Source organism: Cervus elaphus, chromosome 14 (genome assembly GCF_910594005.1).
Source record: "Cervus elaphus chromosome 14, mCerEla1.1, whole genome shotgun sequence".
Lineage (NCBI taxonomy): Eukaryota > Metazoa > Chordata > Mammalia > Artiodactyla > Cervidae > Cervus > Cervus elaphus.
In genome coordinates, this window is record NC_057828.1 from 6,676,512 (window position 1) to 6,694,458 (window position 17,947).

At 44.1% G+C, this 17,947-nt stretch overlaps 1 protein-coding gene across 7 annotated transcripts in view; it reads right to left on the reverse strand.

The window, feature by feature from the left end:
- The window catches only part of DSTYK (dual serine/threonine and tyrosine protein kinase), a 76,006-nt gene that overhangs the window by 22,138 nt on the left and 35,921 nt on the right, over positions 1-17,947 (reverse strand). For 6 of the 7 annotated variants that reach the window (XR_006344870.1, XM_043923335.1, XM_043923334.1 and 3 more), the window contains 9 exons: positions 15,013-15,245; positions 14,532-14,615; positions 13,697-13,873; positions 12,733-12,862; positions 12,216-12,372; positions 11,668-11,800; positions 9,944-10,057; positions 7,766-7,880; positions 6,278-6,412 (listed from right to left, as the gene is read on the reverse strand). Coding sequence is in view for 6 of the 7 variants with exons in the window: in XM_043923335.1 (XP_043779270.1) it covers positions 6,278-6,412; positions 7,766-7,880; positions 9,944-10,057; positions 11,668-11,800; positions 12,216-12,372; positions 12,733-12,862; positions 13,697-13,873; positions 14,532-14,615; positions 15,013-15,245 (1,278 nt within the window). In the remaining variant the exon portion in view is untranslated. Of the gene's footprint in view, positions 1-3,158; positions 5,869-6,277; positions 6,413-7,765; positions 7,881-9,943; positions 10,058-11,667; positions 11,801-12,215; positions 12,373-12,732; positions 12,863-13,696; positions 13,874-14,531; positions 14,616-15,012; positions 15,246-17,947 lie in introns of those variants that run through there. The other variant, XM_043923333.1, reaches the window with a different exon arrangement.

Genomic DNA, 17,947 nt, shown 5'->3' on the forward strand with positions numbered 1-17,947 from the left:
CCAAAAAAGCTGAAGTTGACCACTTCTATGAAGACCTACACGAACTTGTAGAACACACACCAAAAAAAGATGTCCTTTTCATTATACTGGATTGGAATGCAAAAGTAGGAAGTCAAGAGATACCCAGAATAACAGGCAAGTTTGATGTTGGAAGTACAGAAAAATGAAGCAGAGCAAAGGCTAACAGAGTTTTGTCAACAGAACATGCTGGTCATAGCAAATACCCTTTTCCAACAACTTAAGAGATGACTCTACACATGGACATCACCAGATGGTCAATGGTCAATCTGAAATCACGTTGATTACGTTTTTTGCAGCTGAAGATGGAGAAGCTCTATATAATCAGCAAAAACAAGACCTGGAGCTGACTGTGGCTCAGATCATGAGATGCTTATTGAAAAATTCAGGTTTAAACTGAAGAAAGTAAGGAAAACCATTAGGCCATTCAGGTATGACCTAAATCAAATTCCTTATGATTATACAGCGGAGATGATGAATAGATTCAAGGGATGAGATCTGGTAGACAGAGTGCCTGAAGAACTATGGACAGAGGTTCATAACATTGTACAGGAGGCAATGTTATGGTCCAGAACCATCCCAAAGAAAAATAAATGCAAAAAGGCAAAGTGGTTGTCTGAGGAAGCTTTGTAAATAGCTGAGGAAAGAAGAGAAGCAAAAGGCATGGGAGAAAGGGAAAGATATACTCAACTGAATGCAGAGTTCCAGAGAAGAGCAAGGAGAGATAAGAAGGTTTTCCTAAAGGAGCTATGCAAAGAAACAGGAAAACAATAGAATGGGAAAGACTAGAGATCTCTCCAAGAAAATTGGGAGATATTAAGGGAACATTTCATGCAAGGATGAGCATGATAAAGGACAGAAACAGTAAGGACCTAATAGAAGCAGAACAGATCAAGAAAAGGTGGCAAGAATACACAGAAGAACTGTACAAAAAAGGTCTAGGTCATTCACCTAGAGTTGGGCACCCTGGAGCATGAGGTCAAGTGGGCCTTAGGAAGCATCACTACAAACAAAGCTAGTGGAGGTGTCAGAATGCCAGCTGAGCTATTTAAAATCCTCAGAGATGATGCTGTTAAAGTGCTGCACTCAATATGTCAGCAAATTTGGAAAACTCAGCAGTGGCCACAGGATTGGAAAAGGTCAGTTTTCATTCCAATCCCAAAGAAAAGTAATGCCAAAGAATGTTCAAACTATTGTACAATTGTGTTCATTTCACATGCTAGTAAATTTATGCTTAAAATCCTTCAAGCTAGGCTTCAGCAGTATGTGAACCAAGAACTTCCAGATGTATAAGCTGGGTTTCGAAGAGGTAGAAGAACCAGAGATCAAATTCCCAACATCTGCTGGATCATGGAAAAAGAACGGAATTCCCGAAAAGCATCTGCTTCAGCATCACTGACTATGCTAAAGCCTTTGACTGTGTGGATCACAACAAACTGTGGAATATTCAGAGAGATGGGAGTACCAGACCACCTTACCGTCTCCTGAGAAATCTGTTTGCAGTTCAAGAAGCAATAGTTAGAATGAGACATGGTACAACCGACTAGTTAAAAACTGGGAAAGGAGTATGACAAAGCTGTACATTGTCACCTGCTTATGTAACTTATCTGTGGAGCACATCAATCAAAACGCCGGCTGGGTGAGTCACATGCTGGGATCAAGATTGCTGGGAGAAATAACCACCACCTCAGACATGCAGATGGTAACACTCTAATGGCAGAAAGTAAAGAAGAGCTAAAGAGCCTCCTGATAAGGGTGAAAGAGGGGAGTAAAAAAGCTGGTTTAAAACTGGACATTCAAAAAACTAAGATCATGACATTCGGTTCCATCACTTCCTGGCAAATAGATAGGGAAACAATGGAAACAGTGACAAGACTATTCTCTTGGGCTCCAAAATCACTGCAGATGGTGACTGCAGCCATGAAATTAAAAGACGCTTGCTTCTGGGAAGTAAAGCTGTGACAAACCTAGGCAGTGTATTAAAAAGCAGAGACATCACCTTGCCAATAAAGGTTTGTAGAGTCAAAGCTATGGTTTTTCCAGTAGTCATGTATGAATATAAGAGTTGGACCATAAAGAAGGCTGAGTGCCGAAGCATTGATGTTTCTGAACTGTGATGCTGGAGAAGACTCTTGAGAGTCCCGTGGACAGCAAGGAGAGCAAACAAGTCAATCCTAAAGGAGATCAACCCTGACTGCAAGGAGTGATGCTGAAGCTGAAGCTGCAATACTTTGGCCACCTGATGCAAAAAGCCAACTCGCTGGAAAAGACCCTGATGCTGGGAAAGATCGAAGGAAAAGGCAAAGGGGGGAGCAGAGGGTGAGATAGTTGGATAGCATCACCGACTCAGTGGACATGAATTTGAGCAAACTCCAGGAGACAGTGGAGGACAGAGGAGCCTGGCATGTTGGAGTTCTTGGGGTTACAAAGAGTTGGACATCACTTAGTGACTGAACAACAACAAATCACAAGCAGTTACAGCAAAAAGCGAAGCAGCTATGGAGTCTGATGTTGTAATCCAAAACAGCACACACAGCTGCCCCTGGGAGAAGGCATGCTCCATGCTGACAGCCCCTGGTCATTACAGATGTTGCTGCTCTGCTGGTAGAGGCCTATGATGGTGTCCATTAGGCACTGCCAAGAAAGCAAATCTGAAGAGCAGCTTGAGCCTAAAAAGTTCAAATATTCCAAATGCAGATAGGCCCATATTTGTATTCCATGCAGCAAATGTCTCAGAGTGTAATCAAGAGTAGCCAAGCTTGTGCATGAGTTTAGAATGTTGCAAGTTCCTGCTGAAGAGAGGCTGGTGCAAAGGGTGTGAACCCAGGAGAGGCTCTGAAACGTCAGCTGCTCTCTCTGCACTTTCCCCTTCTCCTCTGCTGTCCTACCTCCGCTCCCCAGGCCCACCCTCTGATCACGTCAGGTGCCCAGAGACTGGGGGTGATCCATGTGGAAGAGTGACATGTTCGGTGGTCACGTGAGGTGCCCAGAGACTGGGAGTGACCCATGCGGAAGAGTGACATGTACGGCCAATCTTTACAGCAAACTGAAAGACCTCTAGGAGCCCAGTGGAAATGGAATGGAATAGGGAGCATCCAGGAGATATAGCGAGGGAAGGGAAAACAAAAGCCAAATAGATGTAAACCTAAAATGTTAATGCGATCTTTATTATACAGCACATCTGGTGTGTGTGCATCCCAGAAGTACACTCTATAAAACCAAGTCCAGCCATTCAAAATTACACTAAGTGAAGACTTAACCCATAGTTGCATGGCTTAAAAACATACACAATTAACACTGTCCTGCTGTAAGAATATTATGGATAGAGACGGGGAGCACAGGAAGGGAGAGGGTGTAAGAACTGGAGTTTGTGCCCGAGTAATTTTCTCGTTATTGCACTTTTATTCTACATACTTAGTATATTACACTTTTATTTAACACTGTAATAATAAACATTAGTCCTTTAAAACAAACAAACAAAAACATTACCTAAAGACAAAAGACAACAAGCTATCCAGACTGGTTTCCAATGTCAAGTGTTCACACACAGCCTGTTTTCCATCAGCTCAGCTGGACTGGATGTTAACAAAGCAATAAAGTTAAAAATAAAACCCTTTTAAGAACAGTAGTGCTATTTAAAATCCCCAAGGGAGTTTGTCATACAAGTTTCTCAAAGTTACTCGCACCTAACCCACTTAAACATCACACTAGCCCTAACCCACCCCACCCTCATATTTAGAAGGATAAACCCTCTTTTTTTCTTTTAAAGAAAAAGTGGGTTATTTGGTCCAGCAAATCCAAAAATCAAGCTTTGAAAACTCAAAGAAAGCAACTACTCTTTTGGCAGTGGACTCTTGGAGGGCTATTTATCCCACTCTGATGCAGTATGAACTTCCTAACTAGTCAGATGGAATACCACCCATGCCTTCTCTCCAAAGCAAGGCCGGGGGGAGTCTATCCCCCAAAGTGCTATTACAGTCAGCAACCCTTGGCTTCTCAGTGCTAAACAATAAGCCAAAAATAAAGTGTCACTCAGTGCGGGTACCACTCGCAGCCCTGCTGCCCAAAGCACTTCTCTCATCAGGGAGAAACTTGCTCAATGCCTCTTTGGCAGCTCAAGCAAAAATGCAAAAAAAAAAAAAAGCAATGGAGAGCTGACAGGCAGGAGGCTGAGCGTCGCACAGTCCGTGTTTCTATCTGTGGCAGGAATACAGCCTTCCCTTTCACTCTCTTCTTTTAGTGTTAAAAATCAGGAGAAGCTGCTGCCCAGGCTCTGTCCCTTTAAAACTGATGGAGTCACAAATGACTTCTTTGGTCTGAGAAGAACCAGCACAGCCCTCCTTTCCAGAGAAGCGAAAGGCTTTTGCTCAATGAGCCCCTCTCTGCAGAGGACCCAGGGAGCGAGGGGGCATGTCTAGGGAACTCCACCCCAACGTGCATCCCTCAGTCTGCCCAAACCAACCTTGCTGCCAGCTCCCCTGGCCACAGCAGCTACTCTGCAGCCCCAGGCCCCACTGTGTCTCCTGACTGCTTGGCAGGAAGGCTCCTCAGTCAGTTCTGAAGCAACAGAAGTGACCAGACTTCAAGCGCGTTAAAAGTGGCCAGGTGATCATTTTCAGGCTGAGGTGAATTTCCCTAATTCAGGCGGTAAGAAGGAGGGAACATAGTAAGGGTAATTCTTCTCCCCACCCTTCCTCCTCCCCCAGCCACAATCTCACCTCATCACGTGGGAGCACAGACAACCAAAACTAGGAGGTAAAATCTTCAAGACTTTGGTCTTGTGGAGCCCTCTACAGCCCAAGTCCTTCCAGACTTCTTTGAATATCTAGTGTCTTCCCAAGTAATATACAATACAGTACATTTCATGGCATTCCATCACTTAAATAATGGGTGCCAAGGAACAAAGAACCCAAAATTAGTGGACACTGTTATTAAACAAAAGCAAAGTATACACACATGTTACACATATGTATTCCCGTACTCAGCCTGCTGAGTGTTTAAATAACACTTCCAAATATCTACATCTGGACTTTGGCTGGCCTGGAGACTTTCAGGAATATTTTGCACCTTTTCTTGGAATACTTTTTAAAAAATGAACTGTAACCACTTATCTCCTTACTAAGCATTAGCCCCTCCCTTGCTTCTTCCTACTCAGGCAAACGAAATGGGGCATCTGCTAGGAAACTAATGTCTGAGAAACTAGGCCACAGGGGGATAAACCGAAAAGCGGCTCTGGGTAGAGAAAAACCTAACCTCCCATGTGTAAACAGGAGTACGGACTACTAAGGCTTCAAAGAATGTTGGGAATGTGGGCTCTACAATGGAAGCACAGAGTCCTGATTATAGCTGGAGCTAAAAGACAGTCTGGAAAAGGGAACTGTGTACGACTTTTCTTGAAATTTCATACAGAAGAGATTTATACTGATTTTTTTTTTTGGCTAAAGAAATAGCCTGGGCACAGGGGACTGCTGGATGTGCTTAAATAGCCATCCGACTCTTCACTATCTGGGAGTCATCTCTGCCTGGGAGGGTCTCAAGTTTCCCAGCAAGCATCAGTCCCCTCGGGAGCGCTCTGTAACGAATAAATGTCAAATTCTTCCCATAGCCAAAAGGTGAGGGGAAGGAAAAAAAAAAAAAGACTGAAAGCGAAAGGTCTCTGCTGTCAAGTAGAATCATCGAGCCCTCTGTTTGGCCTCTCAGAATGTGACTTGCATAGCCGGTCCATGATGCCCTGGAGCATGGGCTGGACAATGCCCAGGAGAGGTCTCTGAGAGGGGTCACCATCCCAGCAGGCTTCCATCAGCTGCCAGCACTCCTCATCAAACACAGGAAGGCGTTCTGGACGGGCCCCTGGAGAACGGAGCATCGAAATAAGACCAGAGGCAGCGAGAAGGGACCGACACAACAAAGAGGCATGATCAGCTCCGAGGCCAATTACCCAGCTGGGCTCAGGATGTTAAAGGATGCAAGAGGCTTTGGCTTCAACTGCAGTTATCTAGGTTAGAACTTAATAGTAAGAGTGATGAAAAAGTGGAATATACCGGCATAGGAAGTTGAAAAATTAGACATTTTAAAGAAAAAAAGCCTTTCTGAGAATTCAAAACCATGCTGCCTGGAAGGAAAGGTTGGACTTAAACGTCTTTTCTGGATTCCACGGAGGTTTAAAACGTGTATGAGGTCCTGCTGTGGAGCGGCCAGAGCAGGGGTTTCAGCGTGCTCCCGCCAAGGGAGACAGCGAAGCAGGGCTCGTGGTGCTTACCTCTCCGGACGTTGTTCCAGAGATGGTCTTTGCTGGCACACCTCTCAAATGCCTCTGGGAGCTTGACAGAGCCTGAGCAGATATACCAGAAGAGAATGCCAAAGGCGTAGACATCCACGGAATTATCATACTTCCCTGCAGCAAGAAAGGGTGACAAGTAGTGAGCAGGGAGGGAAGCAACAGCATCACACTCACCTGCATCAGTGGAGGCCTTTTCACACTGTTTCTAGAGCCTTTACTATCCATGATCTCTTATAACAACCCTGTTAGAAAGGACACATTTATAATGCCCATTTTATAGTATGAAAAATTACGGCACTGGGAGGGCCAAAGATTAAGAAGAGAACCAAGACTAAAACTTGACAAAGGGGAAGGAAAATAGGCCTTTAATTTTAATGGGACTGTCAAAAAGATAAATCCTGAAAGGTCATGTTAGGGAAATAAAACTGGAAAATACAGGTGGGTAAACAGATTGGAACCAGAACATTTTTACACATTTTAAACATATTTAAAGTCAGACAGTCTGGATTCGGTGGGGAGAAGTGGTCATTTATGCTTTAGAGCAGGAGGTAACATGAAGAAAATATTTTAGAAAGACTACTTTTACAACAGTAGGATGAACTGCAGTAGAAACGATCAAAGGACTTTAAATATGAAGTGGCCAAGATCAAATAATAGAAGTGGGAATAGAAATTTTTTAAAGTCAGGGAAAGAAAAATGGTGACTGCCTACTTCTTTTCGATGTGTGTGAAACTACAGCTGTCCAACTAACTCCTGATCCTTATGTTGCTGTCGCTCAGTCTTGTCTGACCCTTTGCGACCCCATGGACTGTAACACGTCATGCTCCATGCGACTCTCCAGGCAAGAATACCGGAGTGGGTTGCCATGTCCTTCTTCAGGGGATCTCCCCGACCCAGGGAGCAAACTGGACTCTTGTGCACTGGGAGACAGATTCTGCACCACTGGCCACCAGGGGAGCCCGAGCAGCTTCCTACTAGCTATCTGTTACACGTGGCAGCGTTTATGTCAGTGCAACTCCCTTAATTCCTTCCGTCCTCTCCTTCCCCTGCTGTGTCCACAAGTCCATCCTCTCATCTGCATCTCTATTCCTGCCCTTCAAACAGGTTCATCAGTATCGTTTTTCCAGATTCTGTAATATATGTGTTAATATACAATATCTGTTTCTGTATTTCTGACTTCACTCTATCAACGCTTTATGATTAAATAATTGGCTGACTATGCCAATTATGGCACTAACAGCCCAGAGAGACAGCCACAAGGTAGCTGGTGACTCCCATTTATAACTGTCCTTCTTGCTCCTTTACCTCTTCACTTTTCTCCCTACTTGTCTTGTGTTTCTCCTGTTCTGGTTTCTCCCCCTGTACCAGAACTGCCAGTAGTACTTGAGGGTATTACTTAGTCCAAAGGGTAGCACTTGGTTAAAATACAGAGCTCTGCCCAAACCCACTCCCCACCCTCCAGCTTACCTGTGAAAAGTTCAGGGGCCATATGGATTGGTGTCCCCACAATGCTGCCTGACATCATGGCCTCTGGCTTGCAGAATCCTAAGTCAGTGATCTTGGCACGGTTCTGCTTGTCCAACTGCCAACAAAGCAGGATGCCAGTCAGCCTATGCCTCGTCCTGCACACAGCACTCAACTGCATACCCAAGCTCAGAAGCAGGCACCCACCTCACAGCAGTACTTAATCAGCTCTGCCTCCCGTCTCCCTGTCTCCAGACTCACTCCCGTTGCTTCTCCCCAGACTGTAAGCAACCTGATGCCAGGACCGTCTTTTTCATCTTTGTATCCCCAGCATACAGCATAGTGCTTAGCACGTATCAGGAGCTTAGCAAATGTTGGAAGAATGAATAAATGAAGGACACTAAGGAAAAGTATTTCAGTTCCTGATTATTCTCCTCTGACCTCCAGAACCCAGGGCAGAAAGTTGGTAAGGAAGAAGGTTGAGCTCCTCTGGTCAGCTGAGGGCTTTTATGACTCCCTCAAGTTTCCTTTCCTAAGGTCCAAGGCAATAAATCAATGTCTCAGAGGAATAAAGAAGCAACTGTATGTATATATAATGGAATATAACTCAGCCATAAAAAAGAAGGAAATGATGCCATTTGCAGTGACATGGATGGACCTAAAGATTATCAAAAGAAGAGAAGTAAGTCAGAGAAAGACAAATATATGACACCACTTCTATGTGGAATCTAAAACATGATACAAATGAACTTATTTACAAAACAGAAGCAGACTCATAGACATGGAAAACAAACTTACAGCCACCAAAGGGGAAAGGGGTGGCAGAGGGATAAATTAGGAGTTTGGGATTGGCAGATATAAATTACTACTATAAAATAGATAATCAACAATGTTTATAGCACAGGGAACTATATTCAGTATCTTGTAATGGCATAAAATTGGTAAGAATATGATAAAAGAATACAGATATGTAAAACTGAATCACCTTGCTATATACCAGAAACTAACACAATATTATAAATCTTTATGTAACTGTAACTGTGTTGTGCTTAGTCGTGTCCAACTCTTTATGACCCCATGAACTTCAGCCTGCCAGGCTTCTCTGTCCATGGAATTTCCCAGGCAAGAATACTGGAGTGGGTTGCCATTTCCTCCTCCAGGGGATCTTCCCAACCCAGGGATCAAATCCACTCCTCTGTGTCTCCTGCATAGGCAGGTGGATTCTTTACCACTGAGCCACCAAGGAAGCCCCGATAATGGCATTTTAATTATGTGGAAGAATGTCTTTTCCTTAGAAGATACAAGCTGAAGTATTTGGGAGCAAAGTTGGTTTTTTTTTTTTTTTTTTTTAATTAATTTAGCTGCTCCAGGCCTTAGCTGCGGCACTTGGGATCTTCAATCTTTGTTGTGGCTGGATCCTGTTGTGCAGGATCTTTAGTTGCAACGTGAGAACTCTTAGTTGCAGTTATGTGAATCTAGTTCCCTGACCAGGGATCAAACCTGGGCCTCCTGCATTGGGAGCACGGAGTCCTGGCCAGGGATCACGAGGGAATTCCCTAGAAGCAGACCTTTATCTGCAACTTACTCTCATATAGTTCAGTAAAAAAGTGTGTGTGCACATGCAGGTGACGAGAGCGAGACAGAAACAAAGAGAGCCTACACTAGGAGAGAGAGTATGGATCTGGATGAGCAGCATGTGGGTCTTCATCACACCACTTTTTTAGCTTCTCTGTAAGTTTAAATTTTCTCACCAGGGTTAGGAGAAAAAACCTTAAGCAATATAAGCTAGACCTATGACGCAATTCTTCCCTGAGCTGCAAGTCCATCTATTCTGCTGTGAACTGCTCTACTCTCACCCCAGGCTCTTCCTGTGAACAGATTTATTTTATGTGTGAAAGTATTAGTCGCTCAGTCGTGTCTGACTCTTCGAGACCCTATGGACTGTAGCTAGCCAGGCTCCTCTGTCCGTGGAATTCTCCAGGCAAGAATACTGGAGTGGACAGCCATTCCCTCCTCGGGGGGGTCTTCCCGACCTAGGGCTCGAACGTAGGTCTCCTCCATGGCAGGCAGATTCTTTACTATCTGAGCCGCTAGGGAAGCCCTTATTTATGTGTACTTCCTTCCAAAGGTCACTTACATGCAGAGACAGGGAGTTATCTTGGTGAAACAGCTCTTACTTACCAGCACATTTTTCAGTTTGACATCACGGTGGACAAGCCCCTGGCTGTGTAGGAAGCGGATTCCCTCCACGACATCTAGGGCTATCTGCAAACGGGTCTCCAGGGCCAGCCCAGCCTTGGGGAGACAAAAGGGCTTACGTGTCACCAAGAGGACAACTCCTCAACCCCACTCGCTTATACCGACTAACAGTTTCTCTGTGAGGTACTAAGAGGCCGCACACTAGGGTACCAGGCAGAGAAGCGGGTGAGAGCCAGGGATGAGGAAGGCAGGCAGGAGAGGGAGACAAAGGGAAGGCAAGGAAAGGCAAGCTGTAAGGCCAGAGCACGTCTCCTGCAGGCAGCACTCAGGCAGCTGGATGATCCCCAAAGTGACCAGGAGAGCCACAGCTAAACACCTGAAGGCATGAGCTCATCTCTAACCTGAGTAAACTCTAGAACTGCCTCAGAGGCTCAGAGTGAGTATTTCTAGGACTCACAGGCAGATTTACTTCCATTGTTTTGTAGGCCTGGTTAGTCCAGATTTGGTTTTGTGGATTCAAATCCCAAAGTCATTCATGCTACTTGTAGCAAGGTTCCAATGTAGGGTCTTCTGAATTCTGGAGAATGTTATATCACTTATCCAAAAGCCTATATATGGTTCTCTAACCCACTTATGGAAAAGCATCTCAAGGTGCTGAGCCTAACTCCCCTGAAATGAAGAAAGAAAGCCACTTGGAGAGTCCTTTTCTTCATCTTATTGATTTCTCATGGCTCCTGCAAGCATTTCTAAAGATTCTTCTGTCTTACTTCTGAAAGCTTCCATATAAACTGGGAAAAGAGGCACCTGTGAGAAGAAACCTACCAGACACTCTGGGGTTAGCTTTTCTAGCTCCAGTGTAGAAGAGGACAAACAAAAGAAACCTCTCTATTTCCCTCCTGGGGCCTGTTTTAGATGAGAGGAACTCAGCATTCAACTGAGAACATTTTACCTTCGTTCAAAATCTTTTGCTTCTCACTGTCTACAAGAGAATTTGAATTTTATGGAATTCTTAACAGTTTTGGTCTTTTATAATTTGTTCCCAACACTTCTTTGCATATCATTTCCCCTCTATTCCCCAAATGAACCACCTGCTCCAACACAGTCATAGTGTCTTTCACAAGTCCTGGGCACTATCCTACTTCTTCCCCTGGTGTAAGTTCTTCTTTCCAACATCTGCCCAAATTTTACCCACCAGGGTATTATCAAACTCAAATGCCACCTGTTCATGAAATGATAACTGACTACAATTTTTTTTCAAGTCTTGGCCAAAATAAATTTATATATATATATTTTTTCCCCAATTATATGTTTTGATATCCTCTTATGTTGCTTAATACAAGGCCTTGTACAAAGTAACCACTAATAAATATTTGCTGACAAAAAAAAAACTGGTTTAATTCACTGAGAACAAAAAAAAAAAGAAAGAATAGTAGAGTTATAGGAAGCTTTTCTGCTCCTGTGTAGTCTAGATTTTTATTATTACCACAATAGGTAAAAGTAGTGAATTGCAATATTCTAGATATAAAATGGGCCAAAAAAACAACTTATGAGACATTTTTTAGGGTTTTGGAGCTGAAGGTAATAGTTTGATTACTCCAAAAACGCCCTATGAGAGCTAGAGGCTCTGAATCAGGAAGAAGGGAGGAAGGCCAGAAAGGAACCCGTGAATCTGGCCGCAAACTGGCCACTCCCGGTCGGCCCCTCACCTTCAGCCCTGTGTAGAGGTCCCGGTGCAGCCGCTCCATGATGAGCAGCACGGCGATGCTGGAGCCACCGCCGTAGCTGTAGTCGATGACAGAACCGTGCAGATCCACCAAGCGCTCATGCTTTGGCAGAGACCTGGTGAGGGGCAGAGAGGCCTGGCTAGAGCATCTTGGTGCTATCCTCGAGTGGCATGTCACCACGGGGGACCATGCTTGGTCCAGGCCCAGAGTAATGGCCCTCAGGACAGAGAGTGCCAAGAGAATGGCCTCTCTAACAAGGACAAAGAATTATGGAATCTGAAAGGGGACAGGCCTTGAGGACTAAGGAAGAAAGGCAAATATAAGGATGTGTCTGAGAATTAGGATGGGGGGAAAGGGCAGGGAAAGGAGTAAAGGCCTTGAAGAGACCGAAATACTGGTCTACAGCATTGTGAGACATGGAACGGAGGGTCAGGGCACACTGTATCTCTCGGTACAAAATTTATACGAGGTTCCTAGGTTCCTCTCTAGAAGAACTGCTCCCCACAGAGATGACTGAGAGCAGAACCCACCTCATGTAGTGGAACTCCAAAGCCAGGTCATTCCAGTGCTTCTCATCTGGGGGGACAACTGACTTGAGGGCACAAGGGAAGTGCCCCCCCCAGTTGTCACAGAGGTACACCACGCCATACTGGCCCCGGCCCAGCTCCTGCCCCAGTTTAGGTTTACCTGTAAGGGAGAGAGACAGAGATAAGGCAGGAAGGATGTGAACGTGCTGGGCAACCGACTCTTAAGATTCTCAGATGCGGACCTATGTAGAAGCAGGAAGTCATAACTATGCCAGGGAAAGAAATGTGGATGTTTTGTAAACCAATAGTAACCTAACTGCTTTAATTTAAATAAACTTTGGTTGTGTTATTTGAACTATATAAACAGCAGGACCAAGCAGACTTCATCAGAAATTAAAAAACAGTAGATGTTTAGACAGCTTTGCAAGCTTTAGACAGTGGGATTCTCTGAGAGTGGACATGAGGATGTTAGGTATCCAGAAGCCTCCTCCAATTTACTAGGGAAAAAGTAAGGACTCACGATGCAGTAAGACATCCTGTAAAGAACGGCTTTCCAGTGAAAGGCGTGCCAGGCGGGGAGCATGATCTTTCCGAACCTTCAGCCATAGATCTTCAGTTTTCTCCAACCGGCCTGAGTGGCCAGCTTCCAGCTGGGACAGAAAAAGAAGAAAGAAATATGGCTTATCAGGTCCCCAGCTTTGGCTTCCTCACCTGTTACAGGGATAACAATATCTACCTCATGAGGGTAACTGTGAGAATTAAGTAAGATGCATGTAACGCAACTCAGGGGTTGGCAGGTAGTGAGCACTCATTAAGTAGTAATTTTTTCCTCCTGGATGTATAATCACATCTACCCACCCTGCCCTCCACAAACATGTACACACATGCACCTGCACACACCCACACCCTCCCCAAAAGGCACAAGCAAATGTCACATAATTGCAAACTACTGTGAAAGTTGGGGGCTTCCCGGGTGGCTCAGATGGTAAAGAAACTGCCTGTGGTGCAGGAGACCTGGGTTCTATCCCTGGGTTGGGAAGATCCTCTGAAGGAGGGCATGGCAACCCACTCCAGTATTCTTGCCTGAGAATCCCCTGCAGTCCATGGGGCTGCAAAGAGTGGGACATGACTGAGTGACCAAGCACACACATGGAAGTTGGAATGCCATCCCTTTTTGTCACTCATTCCTAAAATACTATATAAACTCATATAAAATTCCTACCCTTTGATTTTCATTCCTCACTCAGTGAAGTGAGGAGAAATTAACTGAGTTTTCTCCATTCTCTCTAGAGTTAGAAAAACATCCACATGAAACATTTATTGATGAAACACTCTGTAACTTAGTATTATCCTCTAACACAATAGAAAGAAAATATACTGATGATTTTTAAACAATTATATAGAGGGCAGTAGATAAAGCACTCCACAGCAGACGAGGCGCCTCTCTGCTTGATCCAGTTGTATCTCCTTTCCTACAGACTCACCTGCCGCAAGGAAGCTGCAAAGGCCTCGTGAGAACTGTTGAGCCGAGTCCTGAACTGGCTGCAAATGCTTTTGGCCAGCTTGGAGGCACTGAGGCTCTCGATGGCTTCCTGGGCCACCTTCCTCTTCCACTCCAGTGTGATGGCAGGTGGGCTCACCCAAGTGATGCGCTGGATGATCTGTCAGGACAGGGGTAGTGAGAACACTGAGGAGGGGAGACAGGAACCATTAGGAAGCACCCCTTCCTCGCTGGATTACCCATTCAGCAGGCCAGGATCTTAAGACCAGAGCTGTATGAAGTCCAACAGTCCTCTCCAATTTCACCTACCTCAAAATCGGGGCTCAGTCCAATGGAAAGCATCAAAGAACAGTAGGCTTGGAATGCATGTTCACAAATCCTCAATACATTACAAACAGTACTGGGGGTGCCTGATAAACCCCTTTCTAAAGTCAGCAAATAATTCAATATAAGAACCAGACTGAATACCAGAAAATAAATCATACTCATGGTCTTTGGTAACAAAGCCTGGTTCTGAGAAAACACTTAGGTTGGGGAAGAGAAACATGAAAAAGCTAGAGAAGTAAGAGTTTTATGGCTCCATAAACTATCATTTAGGTACATCACTTTTAAGAGTTAAAGGGGACAGTTAATAATTATTTCAGAACAGGCATAAATCAGAACTTTCCCAGGCAAGAAAATCAGGACCAACGGCCACCTATACTGACAGATATCAGTTTGCCTAGGACAGATATCCTAGACATTAGTTCCTGTTGGAGAGACCAAGATTCATTTGAGCCAACAAGGGGCTGAAAAATGTTTCCCTAAAAAACCTTTACCTGTTTGATTTGCTCCCACAGCATCCTTGTAACTGAGGACCCTGAGTGAAATGTGACTTCAACATGATAGGCAGCATTTAATATCTGAAAAAGAATACACAATAAGAAAGTCAATATGCCCTGAGTAAAGTGGATAATTAAAAATGCAATAAATGATATTTATTTCAAGAACATGGTCCAGTTTCAAGGGTCCCAAATCTACCCCGCCACGTATGTGCAGAGTCAAGGCACGGTGGTCCCCTGTTTTGTGACCAGTGGGACCCGTCTGATTCATCTCCGTCGTCTTGCTCACTGGCTGGACTGCACCCTGACAGTTCACAAGCACCTCCACAGACAGTGGTCGTGAGACAGGAGAACAAAATTCAAACTGCACTGGCGTGAAGACTGAAACGGAGATTCTTGGCTAACTTGAAGCTGGGCTCGTGGGTGGATTCTGTTTCCTGTGTTATCTGTGGCCAGCTCTTAACTACCCTCTGAGTACCTGTTTGAGATAATTACTGGTGATGTGAACCGAGACATCCTGAGACTTCTCCAGGCTCTGCAGACACCGTTCCAGGGTTCCAACAAAGCTCTCGCGTAGATAATCCACGGAGCTGATCAGCTTGTTAGCCACTGCTTGATTAAGCCGGGAAATGATGAGCTCCTGGATCTGTCGGATGCAGCATTTGATCTCTCTGGTGCCCACTGGCTCTCCATTCTCAGGGACAATGACATCTATGGAGGCACAGCAAAAAGCTAACTCATTGTGAGGGGATGGGCAGGTACACTGAATACTGTCGGACCCAAGGAGCTAGCATGCTGATTGCTACAAAACACACATGGCTGACAAACTTGGACTCTCAGCATGAGGGGTCATGCAATCCTCAACCATTTAAGGCATCTAAGAATCCTGAAGGAGCACCTATGTACAGAATGAACCTATTGATTCTGTCAGCTCTTACATCACATTTACAAAAGGACAGGAACAACAATTATTGAGTGCAGACTATGTGAAATGCACAGTATGTATTTTACATATCTAATCTAATTTAACCCTAACAACAACGTCAGAAGGGTATTACTGGTTATATTTGATACGTCAGGAAAAAGCCTCAAAAAGAGAATAAACTGGGCACTGGGAGGGGATGGTAGAGTTAGGGAAAAATATACCTAGCATTCGAACGCAAAGCTCATGAATTCCAAAGCCTCTAATCTTTGTAATATTTCACACTTCCCAGCATATTAATGAGAAAAAGCAAAGAGTCAAGAATTCAATTCTAATCAATTATTAGAGAAATCAAAAGTAAAACTGGAACATTGTCACTGCTTCAAGGATACACAATGTGTATCTTTGCATTGGAAGTGCAGAGTCTGAACCTCTGGACGGCCAGGTAAGTCCTCATGCTGAGGTTTTGAAGCTGGTTCCCAGGAAGATGGTAACATCAATAACAGGGAACAGATAAAGAAGCAGTAAAGTGTGGAAATTATGAGTATGAGCTCAGGAATCAGACTGTTTAGATTCAAATTCTGCCTCTACTACTTAGTATCTGTGTGATCTTGAGCAAATTACTGAAGCTATCTGAGCCTTAATTCCCTCGTCTAGAAAATGGCAATAAGCAGAACCCACCTATAGAGGCTGTTCTACTATGTTAAGAACTATGGATGGAAGTTCATGACATTGTACAGGAGGCAGTGATCAAGACCATCCCCAAGAAAAAGAAATGCAAAAAGGCAAAATGGTTGTCTGAGGAGTCCTTACAAATAGCTGAGCAAAGAAGAGAAGCAAAAGGCCAAGGAGAAAGATATACCCATCTGAATGCAGAGTTCCAAAAACAGCAAGGAGAGATAAGAAAGCCTTCCTCAGTGATCAATGAAAAGAAATGAGGAAAACAATAGAATGGGAAAGACTAGAGATCTCTTCAAGAAAATCAGAGCTACCAACAGAAACTTTCATACAAAGATGGGCACAATAAAGGACAGAAATGGTATGGACCTAACAGAAGCAGAAGATATTAAGAAGAGGTGGCAAGAATACACAGAAGAGCTATTCAAAAAAGATCTTCATGACCCAGATAACCATGATGGTGTGATCACTCACTTAGAGCCAGACATCCTGGAATGTGAAGTCAAGTGGGCCTTAGGAAGCATCACTACAAACAAAGCTAGTGGAGGTGATGGAATTCCAGCTGAGCTATTTCAAGTCCCAAAAGACGGTGCTGTTAAAGTGCTGCACTCAATATGCCAGCAAATTTGGAAAACTCAGCAGTGGCGACAGGACTGGAAAAGGTCAATTTTCATTCCAATCCCAAAGAAAGGCAATGCCAAAGAATGCTCAAACTACTGCACAATTGCACTCATCCCAAACTCTAGCAAAGCAATGCTCAAAATTCTCCAAGCCAGGCTTCAACACTACGTGAACTGAGAACTTCCAGATGTTCAAGCTGGATTTAGAAAAGGCAGAGGAACCAGAGATCAAATTGCCAACATCCACTGGATCACAGAAAAAGCAAGAGAGTTCCAGAAAAACATCTACTTCTGCTTTATTGATTATGCCAAAGCCTTTGACTGTGTGGATCACAACAAACTGTGGAAAACTCTTAAAGAGATGGGAATACCAGACCACCTTACCTGCCTCCTGAGAAATCTGTATGCAGGTCAAGAAGCAACAGTTAGAACCGGACATGGAACAATGGACTGGTTTCAAATTGGGAAAGGAGTACGTCAAGGCTGTATACTGTCATCCTATTTATTTAACTTATATGCAGGGTACATCATAAGAAATACCAGGCTGGATGAAGCACAAGCTGGAATCAAGATTGCCGGGAGAAATATCAATAACCTCAGATATGCAGATGACATCACCCTTATGACAGAAAGTGAAGAGGAACTAAAGAGCCTCTTGATGGAAGTTAAAGAGGAGAGTGAAAAAGCTGGCTTAAAACTCAACATTCAAAAAACTAAGATCATGACATCCGGTCCCATCACTTCATGGCAAATAGATGGGGAAACAATGGAAACAGTGACAGACTTCATTTTCTTGGGCTTCAAAATCACTGCAGATGGTGACTGGAGCCATGAAATTAAAAGATGCTTGCTCCTTGGAAAAAAAGCTATGACCTATCTAGACAGCATATTAAAAAGCAGAGACATTACTTTGTCGGCAAAGGTCCGTCTACTCAGAGCTATGGTTTTTTCAGTAATCACGTATGGATGTGAGAGTTGGACTATAAAGAAAGCTTAACATCAAAGAATTGATGCTTTTCAACTGTGGTGTTGGAGAAGATTCTTGAGAATCCCTTGGACTGCAAGGAGATCCAACCAGTCAATCCTAAAGGAAATCAGTCCTGAATATTCACTGGAAGGACTGATGCTGAACGTCCAATATTTTGACCACTTGATGTGAAGAGCTGACTCACTGGAAAAGACCCTGATGCTAG